General features: G+C 45.9%; 1 protein-coding gene across 1 annotated transcript in view; it reads right to left on the reverse strand.

Moving 5' to 3' along the window:
* The window catches only part of FER1L6 (fer-1-like 6 (C. elegans)), a 134,441-nt gene that overhangs the window by 51,505 nt on the left and 69,331 nt on the right, over window positions 1-13,605 (reverse strand). Inside the window, exons 22-25 of the mRNA XM_006879308.1 lie at window positions 6,886-6,996; window positions 6,482-6,643; window positions 4,434-4,614; window positions 1,492-1,718 (exon numbers count right to left, since the gene is read on the reverse strand). Coding sequence (XP_006879370.1) covers window positions 1,492-1,718; window positions 4,434-4,614; window positions 6,482-6,643; window positions 6,886-6,996 — 681 coding nt within the window. The remainder of the gene's footprint in view (window positions 1-1,491; window positions 1,719-4,433; window positions 4,615-6,481; window positions 6,644-6,885; window positions 6,997-13,605) is intronic.

Genomic DNA, 13,605 nt, shown 5'->3' on the forward strand with positions numbered 1-13,605 from the left:
CCGGACGTCTCTGAGTATTACTATATGCCAGGCACTGTGTCAAGTGCAGGTGATGCAGAGCTGTCAACACTTCATCCCTGACCTGTTGGAATCTCAGCTTCCTGATGCTAACAAACACCTGTGCTGAGAATCCCAATATAAAGTGGCAGATGCAATGCTGGTGGGACGGTGACTTCCTGGTGAGGGGTCACGGAGGGTCGTGTTGAGCAGTAACGGGGTGGGAATAAGGTCTGTGGTTTGTACTCACCAGCAGCATTCTGAGAGAAAGATGTGGAAGTCCCGTAAGGGTCCTCGAAGGTCAACATGAGTTGGAATCCACTTGATGCCAGTGGATTTCATTTTTTGATTTGGCTTTTTTATTTCAATCTTTAGTATTTGTTGGACTTGCAACTTTTTAGGATTTTAAATTTTTTTAAATTAATTTTATTATTTTTTTTGTGTACTATCAAATCGGATCTGACTGGTACAGGAGGAGATTGCCCCTCCTTCACCAGCAGAGAGCATCTGGTGGATTCGAACCACATACCTCTGAGATTGCAGTACAGCTTCTTGTCACTAGGCCACCAGAGCTCCCTAATTCTTTAGGATTTTAAAAAATATCTCTTCACCTTTCATTTAACTCAGTCACTAAAATTTTGCACTCAAATTATGATATAAACTCAGTAATCTTATCCTTCTATTGTGATTCTTTGTGTCCTTGTCCATCTCCATTTCCAGAATCTCAGCTGAGGACAAGGAGTTGTCTCTGCTCTTTAGAACTTTTGGTCTCACACAACCTTGCACAAACAAGAAAACAAACAAAAACCCCTCAATTGCCACCAAGTTGATTTTAACTCCCAGACCCCAGAGGGCAGAGCAGACATGCCCATAGATAGAGTCCCAAGGTTGTAGAGATCATGAAAGCAGATTACTACACCTTTTTTTCCATGGAGAGTCTGACAAGTACAATCTACTGACCTTTTGATTAGCAGGTGAGTGCTTTAGTGATGGAGCCACCAGAGTGCCTGACCTTGAATAAAGTCAGTTTTAAATATTTGAGGAATAACCCTGGATGAAGATTCCATTGTCTTTCCAAGTTAAAAAAAATTCAGCAGAATTTCTGTTTAATATTGAACTCCATTTAATTAACACTTTAACTTCATATGTGTTGACATATCTGATTTTCACAACAGTGCTGTAAAGTGTTTTGACAGATGACAGAGAGCTCTAGTGTCTTTAGTAGTAAGAAGTTATGCTGCCAACTCAAAGGCAGATGGTTCAAATCCACCAGCTGCCCCACAGGAGAAGGATAGGCAATCTCCTCCTGTGTGATTTATCACCTATGAAAATCTGCTGAAGAGTCAGCTATGAGTCAGTTCTGACTTGACGGCACACAACAACAACAACAACATATGGCAGATGAGAAGACGGATGCTCACAGATGTGAAGTTACTTAACTAAGTAGGCTGGGAAGATTAGAATCTAAATGCGAGAAGAGCACAGCATTCTAACCTTAGCTTTCCCATCTTTGGGGGGCTCTGGAGTTGTGGGCTTGAGTTCTGGCTCCAGCACTGGGGATGAATCAGGGATGTCAGCCAGGCTGGACTGCTGAGCCTGGGCCGCGTCAGGCACCACTGTGGGCGGCGGCTCAACATCCACATAAATGTGATCTGTTGGGGCCTCTTGGGAATCGCTGAGAGGCCTCGGGGGTTCCGCGGCTGTCGATGAATCAGAAGGAGCTGAAATGATACCACATCAGGTCAGGCAATTGGGACTGAAGTGGAAGGTCCCATACAAGAAGTCAGGCAGATCTGGGTAAAAAACCAGGAAATTCCGAACAACTCTTAAGCTTGCCGTGCTTATTTATAAAATAACCATGACAATACTGAGTTTATTGGAAAACTAAAAGAGATCACAGAGAGGCACATAAAAACTAGTCAACACAGTTACACTTCTCCAAAATAATTTTAATCAAACATTGTTGATGTTATCAATTGAACTAGGTCTCTCCCAAAATAAATGTTAACTTGGTTTGTGCTGTGATTCTCAACATAATCAAATATTCCCCATTTTCAGTCTGCTGTAATTATTCTGTGTATTCTGTATTATAAACCCTAACCTCAATGATGTCTATGAGGCAAGGATTAGGTGGCATCTTGAGCCAATCTCTTCTGAGATAAAAGAGATGAAACAAGTGAATAAAGCTCAGAAGGACCCAATACCAACAAGAAAGAAGAGCCAGGAGCAGAGTGCATTCTGTGGTCCCAGGATCCCTGCGCGGAGAGCCTTCTGGGTCCAGGGAGGATTGTTGTTAAGGCCCGTGGAGATGTCCAAAGGACCCTGCACCCACAGATATTGTCAGGAGAAAAGGATGGTCTCTTCAAGCCAATTGAGAGAGAAAACCTTTTCTTAGAGCTGACACCCCAAATTTGGATTCCTATTTCCTTAACTGTTGTTGTTGTTAAGTGCTGTGGAGTCGTAGGTGACTCATAGCAACCCTATGAACGAAAGAAGTTATGCTACCAACTCAAAGGCAGATGGTTCAAATCCACCAGCTGCTCCACAGGAGGATAGGCAATCTCCTCTTGTGTGATTTATCACCTATGAAAACCTGCTGGAGAATCTGCTATGGGTCCGTTCCGACTTGACAGCACACAACAGCAACAACATATGGCAGATGAGAAGACTGATGAACACAGATGTGAAGTTACTTAACTAAGTGAGGTGGGAAGATTAGAATCCAGACTAGCCAGTGAAAACGCTAATGAGTCTTGTAAATGTGAGAAGAGCACAGCATTCTAACCTTGGCTTTCCCATCTTTGGGGGGCTCTGGAGTTGTGGGCTTGAGCTCTCGCTCCAGCTTGGACCACTATGTGCCACAGCTGTGTACACTGCAGCATGCAGATGAGTGTAAATTGGAACAGCCACCAGGAACATCCCTGGCAATACTGAATGTGCAATACCAAATGCACATTCTAGGTGACTCAGTGGTCTTGCCTCTGGGTATAAATCACAGAGAAACTCCCCCCTGCCTGTTCCCTTAGGGAACACATTGTTGTTATTGTTGTTATGTGCCATTGAGTCGCTTGTGACTCATAGCGACCCTATGTACAAGAGCCCTAAACCCTGCTCTATCCTGTGCCAATCTCACTGTCTCCAACACAACTATCCCAATTACCCAAGTCACTGAATCAATCCCTCTCATCGAGGGTCTTCCTCTCCTGCACAGTCCCTCTGCCCTCCCAAACATGATATCCCTCTCCAAGGACCAGTCCCTCCTTGCAAGATGCCCAAAATATGTCAGACAAAGCTTCAGAATCTTTGCCTCCAAGGAGTAGCCCAGTTTCATCCTCTCCAGGACGAAGCTGTTTGTTCTCCTAGCAGTCCATGGTATATCCAACACTCTTCCACAGTGTTGTCTGTGAAGTGGGGAATTAGAGGTATCCCAGGGCCCAGTATTAGGGAAGGGGGGTTAATTACGTTTACGTGCAGCAGGCAGTGGTAAGCAGCTAACATACACTCAGCAGTATGGGGAGAGAGCTCTTACGGCACAAATGCGGGGGGAAAAAAAGAGTAAGAAATTGATTATAGCCACACATAATCTTTATAAATATAAACACATACACACACTATAAGGATTGATGGTGTTTGGGGGCCACTATAGGAAGGGGACTAAGACTGGAGAAAGGGAAAAAGCATGGAAGGAAGTGAATAAAATAAGATTCCTTGAGTGGAATAATACTGATTACATGGCAGAAATAAAAAGTGCAATTAACTGTACACCTCAGATCCAAAGTGAGTCTAGAGACTAAGGTCCTTAGACACCTTTCAAGGCCCAGAATAAAGCCATCCTTGGGGATCAACTCTCAGCCAAACAACAGACAGGCCTTTAACACAAATTACAACACCCTTGAGAAACATGCTCAATCACATAACCCCCAAAGACAGCATTTGCCCCAAAACAAAGTTCAGAGTCAGGAAGGGGCAGAAAAGAAAGATGAATGGAAACAGGGAAGCCAGAGAATTTAGAAGAGTGATGGTACATTGAGGGGATTGCAACCAGTGTCCCATCGCAATGATATACCATCCCGAGGTGTATAATTGTTGTGTAGAAAACCAATTTGCTCTGTAAACTTTGACCTAAACCCCAATAAAAACAAGCACATACAAAGTGAACTCAAATAAAATAACATCTATCACAGACCAATATAGTTTGTCAGGGAGTGGAGGCAAAGGAGAGCTTAAGCCACGTTCAGAGGCATCTTCTTAGAGAAGTTGATCTTGATGTAAGTCTCAAGGTAAGGATTTGGCAGCTAATGAAGGAAGAAGGGACGGCACAGGGGCACATACTGCAGAGAGATCACTGTCTAGGTTGGGGCTTCTTTTCCAGGTCCCCTGACGCTGTGTGCGCACCACAGCTTCATAGTCTGTAACCAGATCTAGGAGCCTCTTACCTTGTCCAGCCTGGGCTCCATCAACCTGGGAGATGACGGTAGGGAGCTCCCTCGATTTACATAAAAACTGCTTCAAACAGTTGATGGTATAGGTGCCCACCAGGGTGCTCCTCCCGAAGGCCCTCCAGTCCACCACGCAGATGCTCAGGGGCGGGTGCAGGAGCTCATTCTCGGGCAGTTCCTGCAGGGAGAGGACCACTCTCAGCAGTGATGGGGGAGGAAAGTGTGGACCACCCATCCGTGGGCACCCATCCTCCCTGGGCCCCTACTTGCCACCCAGGCCTGCAGCTCATATCTACTGTCTTCCACACTCAGGGAGTAATTACTTACAGTGTAAAAATCCCTAGGTGGCACAGATGGTTCAGTGCTCAACGACTAGCCAGCTTGGCAGTCAGGCACCCACCGAGGTACCCGGAAGACAGTTCCAGTGGTCAGTTTTCAAAAGGTGACCATCTCGAATGCCCTACAGAGTAATTCTACTCTGCACACAGGGGCTCTCCATGGGTAGGAATCAACTTTACAACAACCAGCAACAGCAACGTCAGGGATCCCTTACTAACAGTTCATCCCAGGTTTAAATTTCAAAATCCAAACACTCCCATATTCTCTACTGGCTATGGTTTTCAATCTTCTTAACTCTTCATTATTTACTAGTAGGCAATGAAAGTTGAACCAGAGTCAACACATAAAGCAGTGAACAGTAAGCCATTCATAGTGAAGCCACGGGCTGGAGGGTCCCTGAGGTCCGACAAAGCCTGGGGCGAAGGCTGCAAGCGCGATGCATGTGCTTCCCTTCTAGTGCTTGTTTAGAATTGTGTGCCCCCTGGAGCTCACTGGATTGGGCAAAGCAAACTTTTCCCTTCAGAGTTTGTTTCAAATAAGGGCACAAAAAGTAATGTAAGGGAATGTGAAAATAAGGAAAAAGTGCTGGTTTCAAAAACCATCACTTTAGAAGCAAAGATTTACCTATACATGCCGTTTACTTAATAAACAAGGGAAGCATGAGTTTACTTGTGCTTACTTGCTACTCTGGAGCAAATAATTTTGTGTTGATGGTAAAATATTCACTACAGATTAGTAAGTAAGCGCAATGAAGCCTCTGCTTACCTTGCTAATTGACTGCTTCATCCCTGCTGGGGACTGTCAATTTGCAAAGTGGCTTTGATTCTGTAGGAAGGTGCTGTGGGATTGGAAGCCGGACAGATGCCAGCAAGACCTAGAAGCAGAATCTCTGACGTGGTGACAAATTCGATCTCGTTCATTACAGATTAAAAGTAAGCACAAATTATCTTAGGCCTACTTTGCTTATTGGGTAATCCAGCACTGTATGTTCAGTACAAATATTTTTATAAAGTCTGGTTGGCATATCTTCTAAGCTGGTGGTTCTACATGTTAGCTATGTCTAAGACTCATCTGGAGGATGCATTAAACCAGAGATCCCTGGCCTCACACCCAACAGTCCTTAATTCAATAGCACTGGCATGTGTATGTAGTTGACTGGATTCCAACGCAGAATGATCATAAAGGACAGAGTAGAACTGCCCTATAGGGTTTCTTGGGCTGTAATCTTTATTGATGGGAGCTCTGGTGACCTAGTGTTAAGAAGTTATGCTGCACCCTCAAAGGCATATGGTTCAAATCCACCCCATGGGAAAAGATAAGCAATCAGTTTACTATCAATTTACCGTTTGTGAAAACCTGCTGGAGGGTGTGAAACACAATGTACATAAATGAAACACAATGTATAGAATTCTGTTTGCAAACCAATATAAAATAAAAATACATTAACAACTGCTGGTGGGTCAGCTATGAGTTGGTTTCTACTGAAAGGCATGTGACAGCTACAATTTTTCTTGGAGCAGACCACCAGGTCGGTCATTATCCCTTCCTCAACGTTGGCTTTTCACTGAACGTGGCAGCTCTTTCTTGCAGACATTAGAAACCTTAGCATGTTTTCCAAAGGAAAGCCATGTCGCTGAAGGGGTGGCCTCTTCTAGGGAAGGGGAAGGTCAAGAGCAGGTGGGAGAGGGAGAGAAGGCAGCTCATACCACTTCGAAGGCATCTGCCTGGACGCTGAAGTTGGGGTTGTTCTTGTAGCTCTGGATCACGCAGGACTTGACTCCTCGTCCCCCACACTCGATGAGGACCTGTGGCCGATCGACTGAGAGGAGCTGCACCTTCTTCATCTCTCGGACTCCCCAGAAGAGAACCTGCAGAGAGGGCCAGCAGATGGTCAGTGGCCCAAAGAGAGCCAGCTCTGTGGCCTGGCCTTGGGGTCAACTCAGATGTCCTTTTCAGAGTGAGATATTCTCTAAGAGACACGCTGCTCCCTGGTCACTAGCCTCAGCGTACCGTTTACCTCTAGGTCTCTTTCTCACCCCTCTAAGCTCCACACACAATGCCCACTGCCCTTGCATCCTAAAGAACAGCTCGATTCTTCCCTGCCCCGTACCTCCACTCGGTATTTACTCAGCACAGGCCGGATGTTGGCAGGAACCGGGTAGATCTGGGTGACGTCTGGTGGATCGACGGGAGGGAGCCCCTGTAGCCCCGACTGGGGCACCTGTTGCCCAAAACAAGGACCAGTTAGACAGCAGGTGAGAGGAAGCGAGGAAGACTAGAAGACAGGCCCACAATTGTCTTCTTGGTAAGATGCTCACTGTTTTGTTAACAGAAGTAGCATTTCCAAGAGGACACTCAACAAGGACCATGCAGCTTGCCACATTTATTATTTGTTAGCAGATAAATGCATTAACGTGCAAGGATAATCAGCATATATTGAACACTTATGCACCAGAGGTTAATACGCCATTCCTTTCAGTGAGCAGCCACACAGGGAGAAGAGAAAAAGACACATGGGTAAAACCTCAGAAAGGGATAAGACTGCATGTTCTCCAGCAGTGGACCGGAGAAGTAGCTCTGGTTAATACTGGACTTGTGCGTTCTAATTATTCCCCCACTTCCAGCTTGTCAAAGGCCCTGGAAAAGCCACACTCCAAAAGAGATTCCGATCTAACCAAGTCCCCTGATTATGGGAGAGACTGCAACGTTCAGTGACTCAGAACATAAAGGTTTTGAAAGGCGGAGCTCTGAGACCAAACGGAAGTCACTTCCTGTGCATCGTGGACTCATGAGACTTCAGGAGAACAAGCAAGGTGTTTTACTGAAATTTCACACAAAGGCCTTCATTCTACCAAGGATTGGACCATTCTCCCCAACTCCCTCAGCCCTCACTGCCTACACGACTTAGGTCCAGACATCTTTGAAGAAGCCGTCTCAGATTTGACCCTGGCTGCTGTGGCCTTTCCCCTCCCCTAACCTCCATGAAGGGACCCCTGGTGGTGTAGACTGTAGAGTCGCTGGGCTAACCCAAAGGCCGCACCTCTCTGGAGAGTCTAATTCACCAGCATCTCCGTGGGAGAAAGATGGGCACTCTTCTCAAGGGATTCACAGCCTCAGAAACTCAATGGAGAGTCGGCTATGAGCTGGTTCTGACTTGATGGCAGTGAGTGCATGTGAGTAACTTCCATGAGGGAACGGTGCTGATGTAATGTGCTGCATGTTGGGCTGCTGTCCAAACTTTCTACAGTTTTTATCTCTGTGGAAGAAAGATAAGATCGTCTCCTCCCATGAAAATGTACAGCCTAGGGAGCCCAACAGAAGGTCCACACAAGTCTGCCAGAAGGCAGTGAGTCTGGTTGGTGTGAGGTCCAACGAGGGAAGTGTGTACTCTGTAGTGGCCTAGTATAGAGACCAGTGGCTGTGTCAGGAAGTCACTGCATGACTCTATACAGAAACCAACCTTTGAGTGTGGGTTTCAGACAGGACAACAGAACCCAAACACTAAACGTTGGAGCCGTGACCCTCAGTTACTCAGTTGAACTGCTCCATAGGATTGTCTTGGCTGCAGCCTTTACATGAGAAGATCACCAGACCTTTCTTCCCTGGACCTGCTGGGTGGGTGCAAACCACTGGCCTTTCAGTTAGACGTTGAATACAAACCACTTACACCTCGCAGGGGTCTTCATATTGAACCCAATAACCCCAGAGTGCCTCAGAAGTGTGCAGTTCTATTAACCATTGCCTTGAAGAACACATTCTCCTTATGGAGAGTACGGACTGTTTGAACAATTTAGATTTGGAGACTAAATAATTAGAGACTTGGCTGAAAGGAAGGTTTTATTTACTTCCTTTCCATTCTCGAAGCTCCTCAAGAGATGCACCTTATAATAGTGGGATCTTGACAAAGGTTTATCGACTGGCTGGCACATTAACTCCACATGCTAGAAAAAGAGGCCAATCGCTCCTCAAAGCCTGCAAAACTGCAGACACACACCCCTCCTCTCTCAGGTGTGGTCTAGTTGGCAGTGGCAAATGTGATTAAGCTAATTAGCAGAAAGCTCATTAAAGGGAGAAGACACTGCAAATGCCAAGTAGGCTTGAGATAGTGAGGAGACCAGACACAGGGGCTGGGATGTGAGGAGGATACACACTCCCCCACACACTCAACCCCAGCCACGCTGGAATCCTCATGTAGCATGAAAGAAAAACCTGGCTACTTGTTCCTGTGAAGATTGCAGTCAAGAAAACCCCACTGAGGCAGCTCTAGCCATGTCAGAATTGACTGGGTAGAAACTCATTAATGTTCCTAGGAACAGACTGGGGAATGTTCATGGTAGTAACTCATGGGAAACCGCTGATTTTTTAGGAGGAGAAGAGTATGGTCTAATTAGTGTTCTGGAAGATCACGCTCACTGGAGTGTGAAGGGCTTACTGAACAGTGAAAGAATAGGAGGTCAGTGGGTCAGTAAAGAGGCCAGTGTAACCTTCAGATGATCATCAGAGAGACCTGAGGCATGGGGAAGGTGGAAGCGTTTAAGGAACAATCAGGAGGACTGGGCTGGCGATGAGTACAGTTGTAGTGTGAATATTGAAGAGTGAGGAGAGTTTTGAAGCTGTGTGGGGTTATGAGCAAGGATTGAGAGGCGCTAGATTGAAAGGCGCTAGCGTGGGTGGTGGTGATTATTAGATTATGCTATAGAGTCACCTGGGCCTCAGAGGAATGCTACGAATGAGGACTCAGAACCTGGCCGTAACCTGCAGCGCGCTCGAGAGCTCAGCCACACTCAGACCCACTGTTGCAGTCACTGCGTCAGTACATCTCCTTGTGGGTCTTCCTCTCTTTCACTGAACCTTATTCCTTCTCAGCATGATGTCTCTTATCAAGGACAATACTGTCCAAAGTTTGAGCGACAAAGTTTCAGAATCCTTGCCTCTAAAGAACACCCTGGTTATACACTTCCTCTGACAGACTTGCTTGTCCTTTTTGGCAGTCTCTGGTATGTTCAATGCTCTTCACCAAAACGATCGTTCAAAGACATCAGTTCTTCAGTCTTCCCTGTTCATAGTCCAACTTCTAGATGCTCAGTTAGGCTGAGGCATAGAAGAATGGAGGTCCCAGGTCCTCCTCCTGAGGCGGAGGAGCGCGTCCGTGATGGAGAGGCTGCAGGAAGCCTTCCACAGGGGAAAACCAAAAGCAGCTGGTAACAAATGAAGGCATTTTCCAATCCTGTCTTCTCAGCATGTGTGGGATCCACATGCTGGAGCTGTCATACTGCTGATCAAATTGCCTTTGGAGCATGTAATCCAATGAGAAGCCCTGATGAAACGAATGGATTATGTCTCTGAGACTATTTGCCTCTGATGATGCTTCCTCTATTAAGTCAGCTGCCAGGGAGCAGCAAGGTCCTGTACGGGAACCTCAGCCTCCCAGACAGGAAGGTTGGACGTGGGACCCTGGGACTAAGAGCTGAATTCTCAGGGAGCTGGTGACAACCAGCCCTTCCGGCCACTCAGTGTCAGGGGAAGGGATGGAGGCACTTTCAACTTTTTAAGCTGCCATCTGGCTGGTCCTGGTTCCTGACTGCCCCAGGTACAAGAGAATGAACACATTCCCAGGCCTGTGCATGCTATGATCAGCGACTGGAGCCCGTCAGTCACCGTTTTCATTGGCCTTACTTCCTAGTCCATCTTACTCTGGAAACTTCTCTGAAACTTAGCGATATACAAGTCTCCTTGAGGGATTTTGTGTGGTGGCACTACATGACGTTCAGAACTAGGAGGAGAAGCCATGGCATGTTGTTGTTGTTACTGTTAGGTGCCATTGAATCAAGTATGACTCATAGCAACGCTATGAACAACAGAGCTGGAATCCGTCCTGTCCGGTGCCATCCTCATCATCGCCAACACGTGTGAGCCCACTGCTGCAGTCACTGGTCAGTCCATCTCAATTGAAGGCTTCCCTCTCTTTCGCTGACCCTCTAGTTTTCCAAGCATGATGTCCCTTCCCAAGGAATAGCCTCTTGTAGCAACATGATCAGAGTATATGAGGCAAAGTCAACCTTGCCTCCAAGGAGCAGTCTGGCTGCACTTTTTCCAGTGCCATGTAAAACTCTACCTCAAGATGACTGATAGTCATTCTTTTATAGCTTGGAATCATTGGGAGTCCCGCCTAAGGAAAGGCTAGACTGGATGATAGTCAAGGTCCCTTCCAGCCCAGAAAGTACCTGTTTCTAGGAGACACACAATCATCAGGGACTGGTACCGGGTATCTTAGTGCATAAAGTATTGGGCTATTAATGGCAAGGTTGACATTCCAATCTACCAGTAATTTCTTCCCATAAAGATTTGCAATTTCATAAACCCAACAGTGGGTTACGATGAGTCAGAACTGACCCTACAGCAGTGCATGCTAATAGTCTAGATCCTCATTTCTGGAAGATTCCACATTTGTATATTCATCTATTCATTAAACTTACTTGCAACCCTAAGGTCAATATGCAGACATTTTTCTGGAAAGGCTACAATGCAAATAATAATTAAGGATGATAAAAGGAAAAGAGGGAGAGGCTGAATTCTCCTAGACTAAAAAAAAAAAAGAGAAGAAACTTCTCTTTTCTTGGCATATTTACTTTAGAAACTTGTCACTGTTTTTTCTCTGCCTCTTGGAAAAACACCTACATCCTTGAAAAAGTTCAAGAGCCTCTTATCTATTTGACAACCCAGGAAGGCTTCCTTCAGGCCTTGGGAGCCACTTCCTCAGAATGTAATCAGTCAGGGAAGAGAGCACCCCTGTGTTCCAGCTTCCTTGGAGCAAAGGAACCTAACCTGTTGGAATCTGGCTCCAGGTTGCAAACCTCCCTCCCTCCTTCCCTTAATAAAGAGATAAGAAATTAACATTTTCCCCCTCCCCTTTGGATGATGGCAATAGACAAACACAGATGGTTCTCCCAATTACCAGGTGAGTTTAGAATGAACTACAGTATGGATGACGGATGAGGAATGGTGCCCTTAAGTCTGACTCCTTAAGGACCAGTTAACCTTGGTGTTGACAGGCTGTGTGTAGGGGTTGCGGATGCATTTCTTCTCTATCTTTACAGTCTCACTTGCTGACTGCTTGTAATGCTTATCACATCCTGTTTAACACTTCCTCAATGATAAAATTATTTTCTTTCTCCTCTGCTTTTGTGGAGAGTTTTTTTGGACTTGGCAGGAGATTTTGTATTTAATCGTGCTTCTGCAATGAGAAGACTGGTGAAATGTTTGAGTGGTCGATGCACATGGTCCCAGCCAAGGTCGAATGAGGCAACACTCAGTCTTCATGCCTCAGTTTTCAGACTATCAACAAGTACTCTTTTCATGGTCTAATTAGTGTCACATTTTTTTCTGCATTTCTGTGCTTTTTGTTGGCAGTTTTGTGTTTTTCCAATGCCATCCCCCCCCCTCCCCAAACATAGTGCTGAAATACTATTCTCTCTAGCAAGAAGGTTATGATGTGCCTTAAGGAAGAAACCTGGGAGGTTAGATAAGCTTCCTTCCAACCAGAGTTACTGTGCTGTTGACCATGAGTTCAAAGCTGACTAATCAACAGCATATATTAAATAAGGTGCCCTTAAGACAGAAACACACGTAAAACAAAGTTGTACATCGGCCAGAGGAAGCTGATGTGATATTTATTTCTCACAAAGTGGTGGGCCAGGGTTCACTATTTCCGTTTTATAGCAGTTTCATTGGAATTACTGCCACCATTAATAAGAATGGACTGAGAGCCCAGCACATGAGTTCCAACACCAGCACCTTCTGATTTCTCTACCACTTCTCTCTGGCAGACAGATAGGGCCATATCTGGGCATTCCTTTCCCAAGTCCTCTACATGTGGCCTACTGGGTAAGGCGTAGCACTGCCAATCCAAAGGCAGATGTTTCAAATCTACCAGTTGCTCTTTGGAAGGAAGATGGGTAATCTTGTCTGTGCAGTTTATAGTCTCTGGGAATCTGCTGGAGGGTCAATTCTGAGTTGCATCTGACTCAATGGCACAGAACAACAATTCCATGTTCCAGAATAGATAGACTTGAACGTCTTTCAAACATTCTGTCCCCTGATTCTGAAAACACTTTCTCAGCATCGGTGGCTTTGTCTTTGGGAAACTACATGATACAGTGGAAAGAGTTACCACTACTGCTGCCATCAAGGTGATTCTGGCTCCCAGTGACCCCATGTGTGTCACGGGAGAACTGTCCTCTGTCAGGTTTTCATTGGCTAATTTTTCAGAAGTAGGATTCCAGGTCTTTCTTCCAAGGTGTTTCTGGGTGGAGCTGACCCTCCAACCTTTCATTCAGCAGTTGGGTGTTTTAACCATTCACTGCTCCGAGACTCTGGGGAAGGCGTAACCGCTGCCACTGAGTCCATTCCAGCCTCTGAGGACCCTCCAGCCAGTCTCTGAGGCTGTAAATCCTCACAGGAGGAGACTGCTTCACTTTCCTCTCATTGAATGACTAGTGGATCCGAACCAATGACCTTTTGGTCTGCAGCACAACATAATTCACTATGCCACAAGAGTTTTAAAGACCTAAACCATCTCCTGACTCATGCAGCATGCTATCAATTCTGCTAATCCTAATTTTATTCTCTGTAAATATCTATTTCAATAGGTCGGTGGAAGAGCCACTCTGATGGTGAGTATCAGAGGCAGTTGATGTGGCTCTAGGCATACGGCACGTGCCCCCAGGGCTTGTTCCCTGCCCCTTTCATCTCCTCTAGTCTGTAAGGAGCTCACGTATTTTCATCTGTGGCTCCACAGGCTTTGTTGGCCAAATCCACAGTATTTCCCCCC

Source organism: Elephantulus edwardii, unplaced genomic scaffold (assembly GCF_000299155.1).
Source record: "Elephantulus edwardii isolate Elephantulus edwardi_28Jun2011 unplaced genomic scaffold, EleEdw1.0 scaffold00003, whole genome shotgun sequence".
NCBI lineage: Eukaryota > Metazoa > Chordata > Mammalia > Macroscelidea > Macroscelididae > Elephantulus > Elephantulus edwardii.